The sequence below is a fragment of the Stegodyphus dumicola genome, chromosome 2 (genome assembly GCF_044657685.1).
Source record: "Stegodyphus dumicola isolate Sdum_Otavi_A_Nest chromosome 2, ASM4465768v1".
Lineage (NCBI taxonomy): Eukaryota > Metazoa > Arthropoda > Arachnida > Araneae > Eresidae > Stegodyphus > Stegodyphus dumicola.
Window position 1 is genome coordinate 55,346,067 of NC_140769.1, and position 18,115 is coordinate 55,364,181.

The following is an 18,115-nucleotide window of genomic DNA, read 5'->3' on the forward strand; positions in this document are numbered from 1 at the left end:
ATCTTTTAACTACTCAAATGTACAATAGAACGTAATTCAAAACAGCTAAAGAACGCTAATCCGCGAATTCGCTACAATCAACAAGAGCAGTTTTCTAAACAACAACAAACTAAGCAACTACTACAAACTGAGATGTTTTCCTCCTTTTATAACATTTTAAAATCACGCGCTAGAATTTTCCAGTACTTTCTCGAAATGAAAAAGATTATTTATTTATTTAATGCACGCGCTCTTGTATTTTCAATTTTCCGGCTTAGCTTTCTTTTAATATTCGTCACTCGCTGCACTGCGCGAGAAATAAAACCATTTAATTTATAATTGAACTAACATTAGCTTTTTAAATACCAAATTCGTAACAATATATCAAATATTAGAGTCACGATTATCCGACTCTCCATTTTCACCCGACATATTACGAAAATGTTTATTAAGAAATGCGCTTACAGAACATTAAAAAATTCAAGATCATACAGAAACTTTGCAATGCAGGCTTGTCAGAACATCCAAATCTGGTAAGGGCTAAACAGCTCTATTTAGACCTGTTGTGGAATATATAACGTCTACTGAGGCACATGTAAAAAATCTTCTTTAGAAAAGAGTCCAAGCTAGAATTACTAAAATTACTGCTGGAACAGTTTCCTCTTTAAATAGTACAAATGTAGTAGATATTTTTATCAAACTGAACTTAAATCACTTTTAAAAAAATGCCATAAAACAAGATCAAATTTACTGATATCTCTAGAAGTGATAATGAAATTTCTCTCTTTCATAGAACGAACGAAAACTGATATAGTTGAAATAGACTGAAGAGATCTTCTGCTGTAACAAATTTAAGCAATAAAATGACCTCGAAAGCAGTTTTTATGATATATATCAAGAGCATTTTCTGCCATATAATTCTCCTCCAAATGCTAAACGTGAATTCTTAAACGTTAAAGAGAGATATATTCAAACAAGGAAGTAATTATAAAATCAAAACAAAAGAAATAAAGGTAATCTCCTCTCTTTCAGACAATAATTTTATACTAACTTACACAAATACTGTCAAATTTGATGAAACTATTTTTTGGATTTGTACCTTTAACCCTGCTGAACTTCGTGATATTAAACATACACTGAATGATCAAAATATTGCAGGCACCTATATTAACATGTACTAAACTGACAATGATTTGCAGCTACGTTATAGTGAAGTACAGCTTAATATAATAGAAACGAAGTATTCTCATCTTGAAAAGAAATAGTTAGTACTACGGTTCATATAAAAAGCAGTAAGGCAAAAGTTTTGAGGGGCTTTAAAAGAAGCAGGATCATGGGTGCAAGAAGATACGGCTCCAACATTTCTGAAATGGCATATGTTTCGAGCTCTTCTTGTGCAGCAGTGTCTTGGATGTTCCGAGAGTGGTAGTTGGGGGGGGGGACTTCATTTTGTAAGGATGACAATAGCTGAAATATGCTAGTGAACGAAAGAGGTGAGAGGCGGCTAGCATAAATCCTCCGCAGCAACAAGAGAGCAACAACAGGACAAACTGAGCAATTCAATGTCATTCATGTATATCACAAAACATATCCGAATGCAAAACTAGACGGACTTTGCAACGGAAGTGTTTTGACAGCAAAAGATCATAAAAGATGCCTATGCTGTCTCCTATAAAAAGGAAATCACAATTTGTAGGTAAATAAGCATGTACTAACTGCTAAAAATACCGAGGTGACCTGTACACATGATGTGAATAAACTACGGAGTGGTGAGCAAACTATTTCAGATCTTCATGTGGATGAAAAGTCTGAAAGGAGTGAATCTTCAGATTGTGATATGCAAAACAGAAATACATCGGAAAATTGCAGTGAAAAAGTATTTGATCCGGGTATAAAAGCCTGAGACTGAAGTTCATTCTGAATCTTAATTTGTATAATTTAAAATTTTATGTGGTTAATTTGTGTATATAACTTGTAAATAGTGTAAATATTTGTTTTTTGTAGTTATGTTATTTGGTTGTTTTATTACGTTTTGTTTGTACCGAATTTGGCTTCTGACCAAGGATTGTATAAGCCAGGGACGTGTAAGTCCTTAAGAGGGGGCAGTGTTACGAAATGTCCAGCCGGCGGTAAGATAGCTTTCCTCAAGGCGACTTTCGTGTTGCCATATTTGGCGCGAAATCGCCCATTTGGGGACCCAAATCATAAACGGATAGAGAACCTTCTGCAACGAACTTTTACCGGTTTGGACCAGAATATTCTCGAACACAAGCCAAAAGCTATTTAAACCCTGTTAGTACGCGGAGAGTCAGTCAGTTTAGTGAGAGTCTAGCGAGTCAGTGAGTGAGTATCTTGCAATCTATCGAGTTGATCGCGAGTTAGCACCTCGTCGAGTTTTGAGTTTGTTGAGTTCCGAGAACGACCGAACCGAGTCAGGAGCTGTACTCTAGTGCTCATCATCGAGTGCATCGTGAGTTGTAGCGTGGAGAGTCTCGAGAGTACGTTGAGATCTGATAACGACCAAACAGTGTCGGGAGCTATACTCTGGTACTTTGCCGTGAAGCTGTCTCCACCGTTACAGTCTGATAGGCTGAAGGCTGCGTCACTGATTGTTTCAGTGTAGTTTTCGACAATTGTAAATATATTTTTGGAACTGTCCTAGATAATACTGGCTAACAAATTGTGTACTAATACTTCATCAAGTGTCGTCATGAATCACTCCAAATCCACGAACCCCTGAAAGAAACGCACCCATAAATACCAAAACTGAACCCCTGACGATTAAAATAAAGTTGCTTGGTCCGGTAGATCTAACTTCGTGCTTCATCATGAAGGTGGAAGTATTAAAATACAGCACATACAAAGGAGATTCATTGCCCCTCTTGTTAATGACAATTCTTTCAAGCTGGAAGCCTTGTATATTTTCTTGGACTACAGTGCAGCTTATTTCCTTAATTTATCTGGAAGCAGTTTTAGCACCACAGCTTACCTTAATTTCGCTTCCGATCATATACACTTCTTTACAGTTACGCTCTTCTTTGATGAAAATGCTCATTTTCATTAGGAAAATGCGCCTTGTCACTGCGCGCGATTGATTTTAAAAACATATTTGCCAGGAATAGTTCGAAATTCAAATTGTTTCCCCAAATGGAAGGATTTCTTCAAAGCTTGAAAACGCTACAATCCGGTCTAAACGAAATTAGCACTGTCACAATATCAGCAATGGCTAATATTCCTCGACTTTGACATAATCACCTGTTGGGTTGATACTGGAAAGATATCGGCTGTGATCAAAGTTAAGATATCTGTCTACGTTAAAGAGACCATTTCAAGGGGGTGGAATAGATTTTTCTTATTGTCCCATCTGAAGGAGTAGTTTCCTAAGATTCCAAAAATGATTTACTTATATTCTTATGATAATCAGAAGAGATGATACAGCCAATTTACTGCATCAAAAGTGAATCAAAAGACAAGGAAGTGCCATTTGAAGGGCTCAACTTAAAAGTAAACATTAGTGCTACCCTTGTTTTATTTTTACTCGTTTGCATGCGAATTCTACTAAATCATTCTTTTTTAATTCTACACCTTTTTCTTTTCCTTGACAATAATTGTTTGGTTGTTTGCGAAAACTGGAAAAAGACAAAAAAGGGTTAAGTGGAAAAGGCAAATTAACGGATAAATTACCGAATTATTTTGGAACTGCTATCTGAAGCAATGTTGATAATTTACAGAATCTGCATTCAGTAATTATTGCTGCATTTTCCCATTGCTGAACTAAAAGTAAAAAAGAAATTTTACGGAGAGTGCCAAGTAGGAGTAGTGAATATCAAAAGAGCAGTGCAAAGCAGATAGAAAATTTCAGGTATATCTTCTGATATTCCAGAATCTCTTTTGAACATTATTAAGTCTATATATTTGAATCTGTGTGATAGAGGCTTACTCTCAAAATGTTTGCATGAAATGACTCAAAATTGCAATGAGAGTTTTAATAATGTGCTATAGATAGTTTTGCCGAAAACCTTCTTTTGTTGGACTATGCTACTGGTTCATATATAACAGTTTGAATTTTTAATTTATGATATCTTGTATTACTTCCTGTGTTTGAATATTTAGGTACATCAGTTGAACAAGTAATGATTAAAAATTACTCAACGAACGAATAAAGAACTCGAAACGTCATTCGCTATTCCCTTCGAAAATAACCAGAAAACAATTAAAATCAAAAAGAAAAACAGAATTACTTAAGTACGAATGTGGCGAATATTACGCAAAATGTGTGACTTTTACAATGTGGTGAATTTTACAGATTACACAAAAAAGAAACAACTATTTTAATGAGAAACAATATCCTAAACCGAAAACATTTAATTTAAATATCAAAGCAATGTGTGTGTGTAATACATGCATGCAGATATTAAAAAGTTACTCTTTTTTAACATACTACAGGGAGAAAAACTTTTAATACTATTTAGAATTTTGAAGCAGGTGATACACTATTTTCCAGGTCTATAAAATGAGACTTGTACATTACTCCTGAATTGTTAAAATCCCTTCTCTTCTCTTTTTATAATGCAACACTCTTTCCAATCATAATATATGCTAGACCCTTCCTGAATGTTTTATTTGACGGTTTCTATTAGAACATTTATAGATCGAGTTGGTACTTTCATCAGCTGTACAAATATTCACTATACTGAAAGAACGCATCCAACATTGTTCTTTCATTTTTCATACACAAGCCTTCGTCGATTTCGTCGACCAATTTAATAATTTTAAAGGAAAATGCATTTATTGGCAACATTGTATTTCATATTTAGTTTGGGCAACAATAAAAGAAAATCCTGAACTTGGATTTGAAAACCAAATGTATGAGAAACTTCTATTGTATAACAAAAGTCCATTTTGGACAGGATTTATGTAAAATCCGTTCTTAGTGCGCGTCTACATCGTAGAATAAGTAACTATGCAAAATTTCAAGTGAATCGGGTATACAGTTTCGGAGAACTCGTGATAAGTCAGTGGTATTTCGCTCATTATATATATATATATAACAGAGGTTTAAGTGGTAGTAAAGTTTGTTGCGTCGAAATATATCAAGATTATTGTAAAGAAACATTGTTTTTAAAAGCCGGTTATCTTGTGTTATACTGATAATGAATATCCTGCTGTAATTTGGATCATAAAAGAAAATTCTTTAACAAATTAGATTGGGAATAACTTATTTTGCTGTGATACAACTTTCTTCAAAAATTTAAACAAAACATTTCGACTATTATAAAAGTCATTTCATATAGCTAGTGCATCCGTTTCGCTAATGGTTGAATTTTATGAATTTGTTTTTCAATGAGCAGTTGATCTTAGTTTTATACATTGTTGATTTTATGCATTTACACATTGAATATTCAGAAATATTTGAAATTTTCAATAATTAATAAATCGATTAAACAAATTTAACTTTTCAACTTTCTTAACCTTTTGATGACCATCAATGAGCTCAGCTCGCATTACAATAACTCAGCGTGGTGGGCGCAAACGAACACAGCTCGCATTATAAATTTAAGACTAACATATAATCGCGCGTATTTGGGAAGAGAAAATTGCTTATTCTCGCAACCGTGGAATATATGAAGTTTCCAGTTAATAAATAAATAATACCGTTAATATCAAATATCAAAATCCTAAGTTTATCATCTGAATTAACCTTAAGTTAAAACCTTAAAATCTTAAAAGCTAAATTAATCTACTATGCAGTTTGAGATAAATTATTATAACGGATTAGATCAGCTGAGATTTAGGTAGCTTCAGAATCCTCATCTCTTAATTGAAGTAACACTTAGTATATTATTTTTTATGGTATTTCAAAATGTTACTGTATATTCGAACAACACGCAGTTTTCTCAAATTTTGGGACTAAAATTTGAATGCAAACAGTCATAATAAAGAATCGAGATTTTGCAGCTTGTTATCGTATCCTCCTATGTGGTTGGTAATGGAGAACTTTAAACGGGCTCACCAGCGACCAAGCGGTAAAGCCTCTGAGAACTAGTGGTGTAATCCGTGGTTCGAATCCCGACGAAAGGGCTAGATTGTATGGAAGTTTCTTTGGTTTTCCTTGCGTGTAACATAGATAGAGACAGTTTCCATCAAAAAATTCTCTATAGGGCATCCCTCCCTTTAGCGGATACCATTGTGCGCATTGCGAAAGTTAATTAAAAAAACAACTTAAACCGGCTTGACTTTGGGATATTAGCTTCAAATCTTAAATGAACCCTTCAGTATGCCAGGGGATTGATGAACCAATTACAAACGTATAACGCCTAATTTAGGCATAAAAATCAAAATTTTCCCTATTAAAATCTGACGTAACTACTAGATAAACCAAATATCTCGTTCATCAAACTTTCAGAATTTTTGGAAATTCCAAAAAGAATATTAATTGTAAATTATTTCAATAAATGACACCCCCATACTGTTACAAACAATACATCACTTGAAATTTCTGTTTCGGTTTATGCTTTGAAAACTGTTTATTTTGCACTAGATAAGAGATGAGTTTTCGTAAACTGCACATCAGTAGACAATCCCTGTAATGAACTCAGATTCTCCATGGCCGTCGAAGAGTCCGGATTTGACACTGATCCAGAAATTGTAGGATGTGACTGGTCATCTCTTTCTTTATTTTGGAAGATGAACTTGATCATCGATCCCTCAAGACATTACCTGCATGTTGATTTCATCTGTACCTCGAAGAGCTGCTTTTGTATCGCCGCAAGAAGTTGGTTGATAGTAGTTTCTGGTACAAAACCTTACGAGGTTATCTGCGCCAAACAAAGGGTAAAAACAGCGAATACAAAAGTATTTACAAAAGTATATACAAAATACAAATGTATATACAAAAGTACCAACGTGGCTAGGGATCCAAGAATAAAGAATCTGATATCCTTGGTATTTTAGAGTCTGATTAAGCTTCAGAATTATAATACTGGAATGTGAATTATAGTTAGGCTCTTTGAAAGAGGTCAGAAAACGTTGTTTAGACAGAAACGTTAGAGCCTGATAAACTGCAGTAAGTTCACAGGTAAAAACGGAGCAAGCCGGGTGTAATCGAAAGCTTAGAACAGTCCTTTCTACTTACAAATGCTGCACCAACGTGATCTCGGCATTTTTAACCATCTGTATAGAGAGGGATATAATTTCTGTATTTATGTCTATGTTCCGCAAAGATCTGCCTGTAAATGACATCACTTGTACTAGATTTATCCCAGTGTTTGGAAGGGGTCTTAAAGACTGAATTTTCCAATCTTCCCTAAGGTGGCATCTCAAAAGTATTTTCCAGATATGTATTTATATTAGTCATATTATACTCTTCGAGTAAGATGCTAACTATTAAACCAAACGATGGGATACATGACGGGCGTGCCTGATATAAACGAGAGCATGAATCATTAAGTAAATGTAGACGGTTGGGATTCTGGATTTGTGGCATGATTTTAAAATAGTGCTTGAGACAAAGATACTCACGTCTTAAATTCAGGGATATCGCGTTGCTTTCCACATACAGGCTTTCCAATGGAGAAGTTCTAAAGTCACAAGTGCAGATCCGAATTTCTTGGTGGTGGACCGGATCAAGTTTGGCAAGCACGGAAGGCCTTGCTAACCCGTAAATGACTGTTCCGTAGTTAAGTTTGGAATGGATAAGGGATCTGTAGATAAGCAGCATTGATAGGATAAGGGATCTGTAGATAAGCTCTCTCGTTGTCATACGTTTGTTTTTATAATAAATTTCTATTGAGCTCTGGAAGATTGGCCTTTTTAGCATGTGACCAAAAGATTGTAACAAAGTTTGCTTTTGAAAGGTTCAACATTGATTGTATTCATTCCAGAGATCGATTCGCCATAACTTTTATTAGAGACATTCCTATAATCCACGAATATGATATATATATATATACTGATGGTTCGGGAATGGGCGAGAGTCTGGGTGCTGCTTTTGTTGTATATTTTGGCACCGAATTTGGAAGTGGCAGATTGAGATTGAACGCATAGAATTCAGTAGAACTTTCCGCTATACTATATTTAAAATGGACATATAAACATTTGAATGCACATTGTGAGATAATGTTATTTTCTGACTGTCTTTCTGCCTTACAGGTTCTTTCCTGCCCTGATTATTATAATGATATTTATAAAGAAATGAAGAATCTATTTTACGAGCTGAATAATAGAGGATGTAGAATTAAATTCTCATGGATTAAAGCACATATAGGTCATACCGAAAACGAGAGGGCGGACGCTTTAGCTAAAAAAGGCTGCAAATGATAATTCTTTAATGGAAATAGAGATTCCTGGCTCTAAGAGGATTGCATGTTCCGTCTTAGAAGGTATGGGAATTAATAGTTGAAGCAATATCTGAAATAATTCGGAGAGAAACAAGAAAATTTTCAGATTTTTTAAAATAAAAGGGAGAATGCGGCCAATTGATTACGGGATATGGTGGTTTCCCGTTTTATTTGCACAGATATGGTATTCAGGCAAATCAGAATTGTCTTTTTTGCAAAACATTAGGAAATAATAAACCTTTTTTTGTGTGAATGTGCTCTAACCTTTTCATTCCATCAAGATTTTAGGATCACTACTACAGAAGATTTATATGATAGGGAGAATTATAAAACTGCTCGAGAGATCATGAAATTTTTTAATTCAAATAGAGAAAGAATTGGAATTGTGGCTTAAGTTCAACTTTTGACTGTTTGTACAACTTTGAAATCTTGCTTGGCATTAGTTTTTGTCTGTTTTATATTGTTTTTAATGTCGTATTAACTCGTTATTTGTTTTGTTTCTACGTGATGTCGCACTAACTCCTTATTTACTTGTTAGTTCTTTATTATCTCATAATGTGATGTCATACTGGTTTTTATAGCTTTGTATTATAAAAACTGTAAGACGATGTTTCTTTGTTTTATAGCTTGATTTGCTATTGTATTGCATTTTTATCGTATTCTATTTTTATTGTATTGTATTTTTTTTTTTTTTTGTTTTTTTTTTTTGTTATGTAATGTAATATGGGCGCATCTCCTTCATGTCATAAGACGAGCTTCGCTCGTCAGGCGGGCCGGACTGCGTCCTAAATAAATAAATAAATAATAAGCAGCATTGAGCTTCTATCGGCTTCCCATGAAGTATTTGATAAGACTTTCAAAATATTCATAGTTTTAAGACATTTACTTCTTAGGGAGGTGATATGGGGAAGGAATGTGATAGCAAAACATTCCTAGGAATTTTGTCTCCTTTTTTACCGTAATCAATACCCCTCGGAGTTCTACTTTTGCTACTGACCAACCTGCATATTCGATCGTAGTACTGTATTTTGAAATTAAAAAATCACTTTGCTACATTCATTCTCTATGTATCAGCCAGATTTCATCCCATTCTACTCACTATTTCATAATGTTACATTTTGACTCTAAGGCAGTATATTTGCTGTTAAATACTCTTCAACTAGAAAAACTCTTTTAATCACTCTTTTAGCATTGGGTAGGCGAGCCGACTGCTGTTGGGTTGACCGCATAGCCTTGGAGGACCTAATGATAGACTAGCCGACTGCATACGCTAGGGCTTGGTTCTAACCCCGAAGAAGGTATGGATATTTGTAAGAGTATAGTGCGTTTGCGGCATAAATGCCTTTGATTACTATTTGTGCATATGTGCGTCCAGCAAAAACCATCGGTGTGGCCTTTGGGCGCGTATCTACGTCCAACTTGGCTGTTTACTGCGGTCTCACGTGTGTGTTCGGAAATTAGTTCTATCGTATATGTCTAACACTGGCAAAATACTCCTGCCTCATTCGTTGCTTAGTAACGAGAAAGAATGAGGTCAGGTTTATTTGATCAGTCATTCTGCGGCCTCGCGCCGCTCAACCGAAGCGCTTCAACTTAGAGCAGTTAGCAGTCAAAAGGTTAGAATACTATCGAGCTGAAAGTTCTCTGGAGAGGTTGGTGGAAGAAAAAAAAAGGTGGAAGACCCTCAGATCCGATCCCCGGAAATTCTCCTTTATAAGTTAGACGGAGCTCGGTAAATTCGTACTATCACTTATAAGGTGTCAAACGCTTAAACAAACGACACGCGCAAACTTTGTCTCTTGTCCAAGGTAAAATTTATAGATTTGATTCCTTTGTTTCATACAAATGAGATAAATAACAACAAAACAAGAAAATGTTCTTTCGTTTACGAAGTGCAGGAAAAACGAAGATAAGTGTAACAGCACAGGCTTGGAATTATCCGGTCCCAAGGTTTTAGTACCCCTATCACCGGCTGTAAAACTCATGCCTACCTGTTCCAACAAGACGATTACGAGCATCACCAACCAGGACAGAGTACCCAGCAGAGTACTGTTTTGTGAGTGTGATGATAAAATATACTACCAAGATCTGCTCAAACCCTCTCCATATTGGGAGGTCACCCGCAGCTACGTCTTGGGCCCGTTAGCCGCCCTTCCACCACGGCAAGGTTCACCCACAGAGGAGAGATGAGCATAACAATGCAGATCCTTAAAAAATTTCAAACATATTATATATGTTTCAAATCAGAAGATTAATTAGTTAATCTATACACATTATTGGCCTCCTGTGCAAGTAAGCTACCAGCTGAGTAGAGTCCAGTGTCGCAGCTGACAGTTTTGCAATGTTTATTTTAGCGTAAATCTTATTTTTTTCTTGCTTCTTTTCTGTACCTCCTACTTCTCTACCAAAGGCCTTTATCAGAAATCAAATTCTTTTTATATCACGTAAAACTGTAATTTATAGTACTTTGGCAACCAACCCAGTAATTATTTAGCTTTGTAGATAATTTTGGCAAAACAAAATCAAAATTGTGTTTAAGTAGTCAGCTATGATCAGCTGTCCAAGATTTGTTTATTTCTCCCTCTCGAACATAGGATTCGTGTTTTTCGATACGAACTTTTAACGTGTTTTTAATATGACCGATACATGAAAAGCCACTCTGACAAGAAATGTTACAAATGCCCCAAGATTTAAAGCAGAGAAATCTTTAACAATAACGAATTTTATTTAAAATTTTATTTAGATGGGAAAGTGACTTAAACATTCAACTTACGGAAAACCAAGGCAATTTTTTAACTGACAGAAGAATAAAACAGAATGACAACAAGGTTACTGTGGTTATTTCCAACATCAGAATCGTGTCTTTAAAGTTCAGAAAAAGAGAAAAATTACTTGCTTAATTAATAACCGTGAGAGGAAATCCTGTGCCGTTGACAACTGGTTTAAAAAAATTGAGTTCCTGGTAAAGAGAAGATTTTGAAGTTTAACCCTTGAAAGCACAATAAACGCACGAACGAAAAAAACCATTTATTATTCAGAAAAATAACATTATTTTGCAGGGGAAATCAAACAAAAACTCATTAAATCTCATTGTGGTTAATTAGAATACAAAAAAAAGGACAGAGTCGTCTTACTTAAATTTAAAGTTTTCACTTTGTTTTAAAGTTGAACTGAATGGCTATATCAATGGAATTCAAAATCGATAAAACCTCCACAAGTTGTTGGAGTTAACAGTTGGATATAACAAGTTAATCTTTCAGGTTATTTTCTCACCTGTCAGTATAATTTGTTGTTATATTCTTAAAGGTTCCATGCCTGATTTTAAGTGTTCGGGAATTTATAGCATTTTTATCATTGGTAAATCAACCAAAGAGAAAGAATACCAAAGTTTTGCCAAAAAAAATAATAATCGTATAATGGAAGATAAAAATAAACAAATCTTCCATAGCTAATCTCAGTTGGTCGCTTAAAAACAGTTTTGACTTTTGTCCTGCAAAAATTGCCCACAAATATTCTTCAGTTGGTGAAGTAGATTTCATTTGAAGCCTTTCACATTCGCGAAAATTTTCTTGATTTAGTAGCATTAATTTCGATCCACTATTCCCAACGTTTTCAAAATAGTAATGTAGTAATTTCAAAGTAAAAATATCTTAGTTTTTTTCATGTTTCATCACTGTTTTTCTCGTAGAATGGCATTATTTTCATTTTCTCTTTGCCCTGCCCATTGACTTGCAAATAAATTTAATCGTTGCTCCTCCATCCTCTTTACAAATTTTGGGTTCTGAAGAATAGTGCTCTATATCAGATCATCCTGTAGTTTTATTCAAATTCTATAATAATGTCATGTTGTTTTCTACTTCATTTTAATTTAATTAAAATATTTTTCTTCATTTTTTCACAAGCCAAAATTTACTACAATTTTCCGACTCTAGTCTTCTATTATGCATTAACAATGCACTCGGCTGTGCAGTAAGTGGCAGCGTAATCATGACAGTAAGTTAGTTACATAAAAACAAACCTGATGATTATTTTAAAATTTTTTTACCAGAATTTTTCGAACGAAACGCATTTTAAGATGAAATGTGAAAATTTCACATGATCAGATAGTATAATTAAATAACTTATGCCTATATTAAAATACTCAAAAATTTTAATAGCTTTAGATAATATACATACGTAAGTCATATGTTTATTACATTAACAAATGTACGAACGAGTATACATGATTTAATTTCAATATAAGTACAGGGACATGTATTCATACTTCTTACCTTATGTTATATAAATATTCATTTTTTGATTGGAGAACATTTATTTCGAGTACAACCTAAGATGCGTTGTAAAGATGTGTAAATTATCATCCTAACACCCGAGTAATGATAAGTTAGCACACGATTTTCATTTCCTATATGAAATTGTTAGTTATTTTATTAACATTATTTTCTACTCCATAACAGACTCTTTCTATACCCATAACAGACTCTGCACTCATAAAGACAAAATAGTATATTTCAGTTCAAATAGAGCATTTAAAAGTTACTTCATAATAATCCTTAGCTTTTTTTACCAAGGAACCGTACCATTACCACTGAGAATGCATAGAATTTTCTGTAAAATCTGTAAGATAATCTGAGATCGTATACTAATTTTAAATAACCAATAGAGGGCCATGATTTTTGCTAGACAAAAAAGTATTTTGAAAAATTAGTTTAAAATTTAAATGTTTAGACTTTCTAAAAGAAATCATTGTTTTTTTGACTATTGAAATTCCTTTCAGTAGTCAGAATAAAAAATTTTTCACATAAAGACACATATGGACAAATATTTATTTAGTTGAAAAAAGAATAGCGAATCAGAAATATGGCATTTGCATTAAAATTTTATAAATTATTTCCTCGTTTATCATTTGCTTATTTTTCCGAAAAAAAGGTGATGAATATTTAGGAAAGATTAAAAAAAAAGCAGGAAAGATATCTTTGAATGGTAAGTTCTTCATCAAACTAGGATTTATTTTTGAGGAAAATAGAAATGATTCTCACCTGGAGTTTTTTAAATCTCGTCCCAAAGGACTCGGTGATCTTCATATGGAGGGTCAAGAGCAGGATAATCTCTGTCCAGAGCATCCTGAATGTCTTCCTGACGCGCTGCCGGATAGCGGAGTCCCTGACACTCAGTCTTCGCACTGCTCTGTCCAAGTTCGCGTCGGCGCAAAAGGCGGTCCATCACGGCCGCAAACACAGCGCGATTCGCGAATGAGAAGTTTCCTGACGCTAAAAACTTCAGTCTAAAGACTTCTAATCATTGAGAAGTTTAAACGAGTTGGAAGTACTCCAAAAAACAATCCCCAACTGTAACTTTATCCAGGTCATTAATTCAAATAATATTAAATTCTAATTAAATTGTATTTGGAGTGAAAGTATTTTGGAGTTTTTGAACTATAGTTTAATGAAGCTACTTTGATAAAATTTTGAAATGTTCCTTATATACTCTACTACGTTATACTTAATTACACGTTTTTAGAAGTGTGAAATCTTTTTTTAAATTTGTGACTTTTATAAATTCTAATGGTTTATTGATCATTCGTTCGGTATATTTCAATGATTTCTTTATTAACTCCTGAAATATGGTTTACTACTCATGGAATTCATCAAAATTAACTCGCTATTTCTTATCACTTGATGCCAAAAATGCAAAAGTGCAGACATTCAGCACCTGAACTGTTGATTGCTGGTTGAATTAATATAAAAACTGTTAATATTTAGCCTTTTTATTTGTTTATATATTTTACAGTAAATGCATAAAAATATTTTCGTTATGTATTATAGCAGAAAATATTTCTTTTCACTCATTTCAAATAATACGGCTTAAACATGTTGCTAGCGGATTCATTAACTGTACAGAATAACTCCAAATATCGAGTCTAGCTGGAACTACAATCCGCCTAGACATCCAAGAAGTCTGGATTTCGATTGGATTTACATTTTTATGCAGGAAAAGTACTTATTCTAATGAAGTGATGAATTTAATGTAAGGAAATGAGGAAATTTGTTTCAATGCTTATCATATTTATTTCAACATTGGCTAGGTTAGACTAGGTTAGGTTGTCAAAATACGGTAAAGCACGCGAGGGCTATCTGCTTAAGGACAGGGATGCCTTCATGGAGTACGTCCTAAGGAAAACTGGCTCATGTTCATGTTACACATGAGGAAAACCAACGATGCAGCCAGCCCGTTCCCCTGAGATAGGATCCAGGTTGATTTATTTAATCATCAGAAAGCACTCAAGGCTATCTGCCTAAGGGAAAGAATATCTTCATGGAGGATTTTCTAAGAGTAATTAGCTCGTATGCACTTGAACTCTGAGGAACGGTCTGATTACATGGGCCGGCCGAACTACCAGAAGTTCAGCGACTTTGCTGCTCGGTCGCTTGTGAGCTAGAGCCCAGATCCAACTCTTTTAGCCTCTCGGCCACTGATGAATTTCTATCTGAAAGGTAATGCAGTTCAAAATATATATTTATATTGCTACAAAATAAAATACAAAGTATTATTTTTATAGTGTTAATTGAAACAGTAACACACAACCATTACTGCTTCAATTAAACTTAAATCAGGAAATTAAATTTTATTTACATAGAAGCCTTAAAATTAAACCTTTACTCTTGTTTTTATTTTTACTGTATTAAAATAAAAGAAATTTAGATTATTCATAGACTATTCATATTAAGCTAAAATTAAACAAACTTTTTTTAGAATAAAATTTTTTCCGTTACAGTTTGGTTAGATTTGACTGCTTAAGGCAAAGTAAGTATATTACACATATTACATCGTATCTACATTACACATAGTAAAAACTACGAAAGCTCCCATACAGCCAGCCCATTTGCAGAGAATTGCACTCGAGTATAACTACCAGTATTCAGCGACTTTATTGCTCGGTCACTGGAAGATCATATTACGGTTTGGAATAAATTTATAACTTTAATAAAAGTCACATAATTCAACCAAAAAATTCAAAGCGTAAAAATGAATTTAAATAAAGTTGGCTTAGAAAGAAGAATAGCAGATCTGATAAATCGAGTTCCGTATATCTTAAATCCGGGGAACGGAGTTTCAAACATTTCACTTATTTTTAAGTCAGGAACACATGTACTAAGTACAATACTACAAGATATTCAAAAACTCATTGAGCTAGTTCTTTTCTTTTTAATTAACCAATTAATTCAAAACTACAATTTTTTTTTTTTTTTTTTTTTTTTTTTTTTTTTTTTTTTTACAACTGAGGTTATGTCCTATTTCAAAAACTATATGACTACTGTTGTCAAAAACTCTTCGTCCTGAGCATAATTTCTTATTATTGCAAAGCCCTCGAGACCTACCTGCCTAAGAGGAGAGATACCATCATGGAGAACTTTCTAAGTGAAACTGGCTCGTCTACAGAGGTTAGTCGTACATTTTTTAGATGATTTTTACTATATTTACTGAAATATAATAATAACTGTTTGGGTTTTAAATGTTTTGTTTGATAACCTTTATTCTTCACTACATTTCTACACCGTAATTTTCTGATAACCTTTATTCTTCACTACATTTCTACACCGTAATTTTCAAGACCATAAAGGCTTTTATAGTATCAGAAGAAGTATTTTATCCGTACCTTCCGACAAATCGTCGCATAAAACTTTTTGTGAGAATTTGAAATATAACCTAGAGGTAAATGGTTTTACGAAAAGACTTGTGTATACGGATGAAGCCACTTTTCACGTTTCTGGCCAAGTTAATTCCCATATTTTATAATTTGGGAGGCACGGAAAATTCACGTGGTGTAACGAAACATGAGCGTGATTCTCTAAGATTGAGCGTTTTCGGTGCCATTTCTAACAGCTGTGTTTCTGGTCCTCCCCCCTTTTTTGGTGGAAAAATTGATTAACCGGTACATTCATCAAGATATGCTAACAGAATGATTGTTCCCTCAGCTAGACTAAGCGGCTCACGGGTTAATTTTGCAGAAACATAGTGCTCCACCACATCACCATAAAACTGTACGCTAATACCTAATAATTCACCAAGAAGTTGTCTCATTTGCCACCGAAAGCCTACCTCATAGTTGGATTGGCCATGCTGGGTGAAATGATATGCCATTGCCTTTCTGGCCACCAAGATCCTCAGATATAACCTCTTGTGATATTTTCCTGTGGGATTTTGTTAAAGATAAAGTGTTCGAGCCTAAATTTCCCCAGGACTTCTGAAGCAGCGCATAACCGAAGTGCTCAAATCATTAACAAAGGATATTCTATCACGGGAGGTGACAGGAACTGGAATACCGCAGATATTTGCCGTGTCACCGGAGGCAATCACGGTTGCCGTATCAAGTTGTCCCGTTCAATGCGAAACACCCTGTATGCTTCTCAAGCGTGACAAGAGAAAAATCTTTTGAAAAACATGTCACCAAAATGTTCGGCAAGACTCAATGGGTTTTGCCTAAGTCTTAAAGTAACTTCATTCCTGGAAAAAGTACCTAAGCAGAAGCGCAGTGTTAGAACAATAGGTTTGTTACTTTCTGCTGTATTTTTTTCCCACAATTCACGTTTATTAAAGTGATATGATTCAGAAAAATAAGGAACTAAAGGAACAGTAAGCTGTTTAGAAAACCCGCATTATTCATCGGATAATAAGTTCAAATAAAGTCGTATTCGCAACAGTATAATCTTTTCGTGTATCTTAGACAACCTGAACAGTAACTTAATGAGCCTTTATCTCTCAGGTTTCTTGCAGTTCGCTTCGATTTCGTAAACAAGAATGTTTGGGAATGTTTTCATTGGGTACGGAAATAACTTAAAATCAGGTAACTTAAAATCTTGATAACTCCTGTGAATTGGGATGTGGCATTTTTCAGCATATCAATCAAATGATTCGCAGCTTATCAATCAATCAGCTTATCAAAATTATCAATAACATGATTCGCAGCATGCTCTTATATTACGAATAAAGATATTGCCTTATCTTAGAAGCTAGAATAAGAGTTATATCGCGATACTGGTTTACTACTCTGCTGTATTCTTTAACCCATTAAAGGCCAACGACCTTTTTTAAAGACAAATATTAATATGGCTTTAAAACTATGACATTTATAAGTAAGTTATTAAGTTATAAAATCAGAAGCAAAACATTTTAACACATTTTGATGCCAGACAATCTCAAATGCGCATAATTTTAATGTGGCTCACACTATCGGCTTCAGTATCCGTTTGGCAGCGAATAATGATGAGTATGTTAGAGAATTATCTTCAATAATCATCAGTAACTATAAAGAAATGTCAAATATAATTATGATTAAGATTAAATTTATACAGCATCCCTTTGATTACTGCAGAAGATGAGGCAATCAATATTTTTCAAAGAAACATACTGTTTAAATTCTGACCCTTAATGGGTTGAAGTCCGATAGCCCTGTAATAGAATGTTTATGCAAATGGCGACACCAGCCTCCATAGCGAGAGCATGCACTGTGCGCACTTTTGTGATTACATTCATTATATATCAAATGATCCCGCTAAAAGAAGGATGCGTATATTTGAGAAACCATTGTTAGACTGCAAATAAAAGTATTCTTTGTTTTAAGCATTTGTGTTTCTTGAAGTTAAATTTTACCAGAATGACCATTATAATCTCTGTTATTTTCTATTCTATACACACGTCCGGTGCCTTACGGTTTCTGTCATATAGATTATCATGCCGTCGTGAAATCTTGTTTCTGCTTTCGAAAGTTTTGAGATATGGTCAAGGTTAGTTGTAGC

At 34.2% G+C, this 18,115-nt stretch overlaps 1 protein-coding gene across 1 annotated transcript in view; it reads right to left on the reverse strand.

Moving 5' to 3' along the window:
• Window positions 1–13,474, reverse strand: part of LOC118191574 (uncharacterized) — a 208,165-nt gene extending 194,691 nt beyond the window's left edge. Inside the window, exon 1 of the mRNA XM_085810669.1 lies at window positions 13,358–13,474. Coding sequence (XP_085666795.1) covers window positions 13,358–13,441 — 84 coding nt within the window. The 5' untranslated portion in view covers window positions 13,442–13,474. The remainder of the gene's footprint in view (window positions 1–13,357) is intronic.
• Window positions 13,475–18,115: the final 4,641 nt, after the last annotated feature.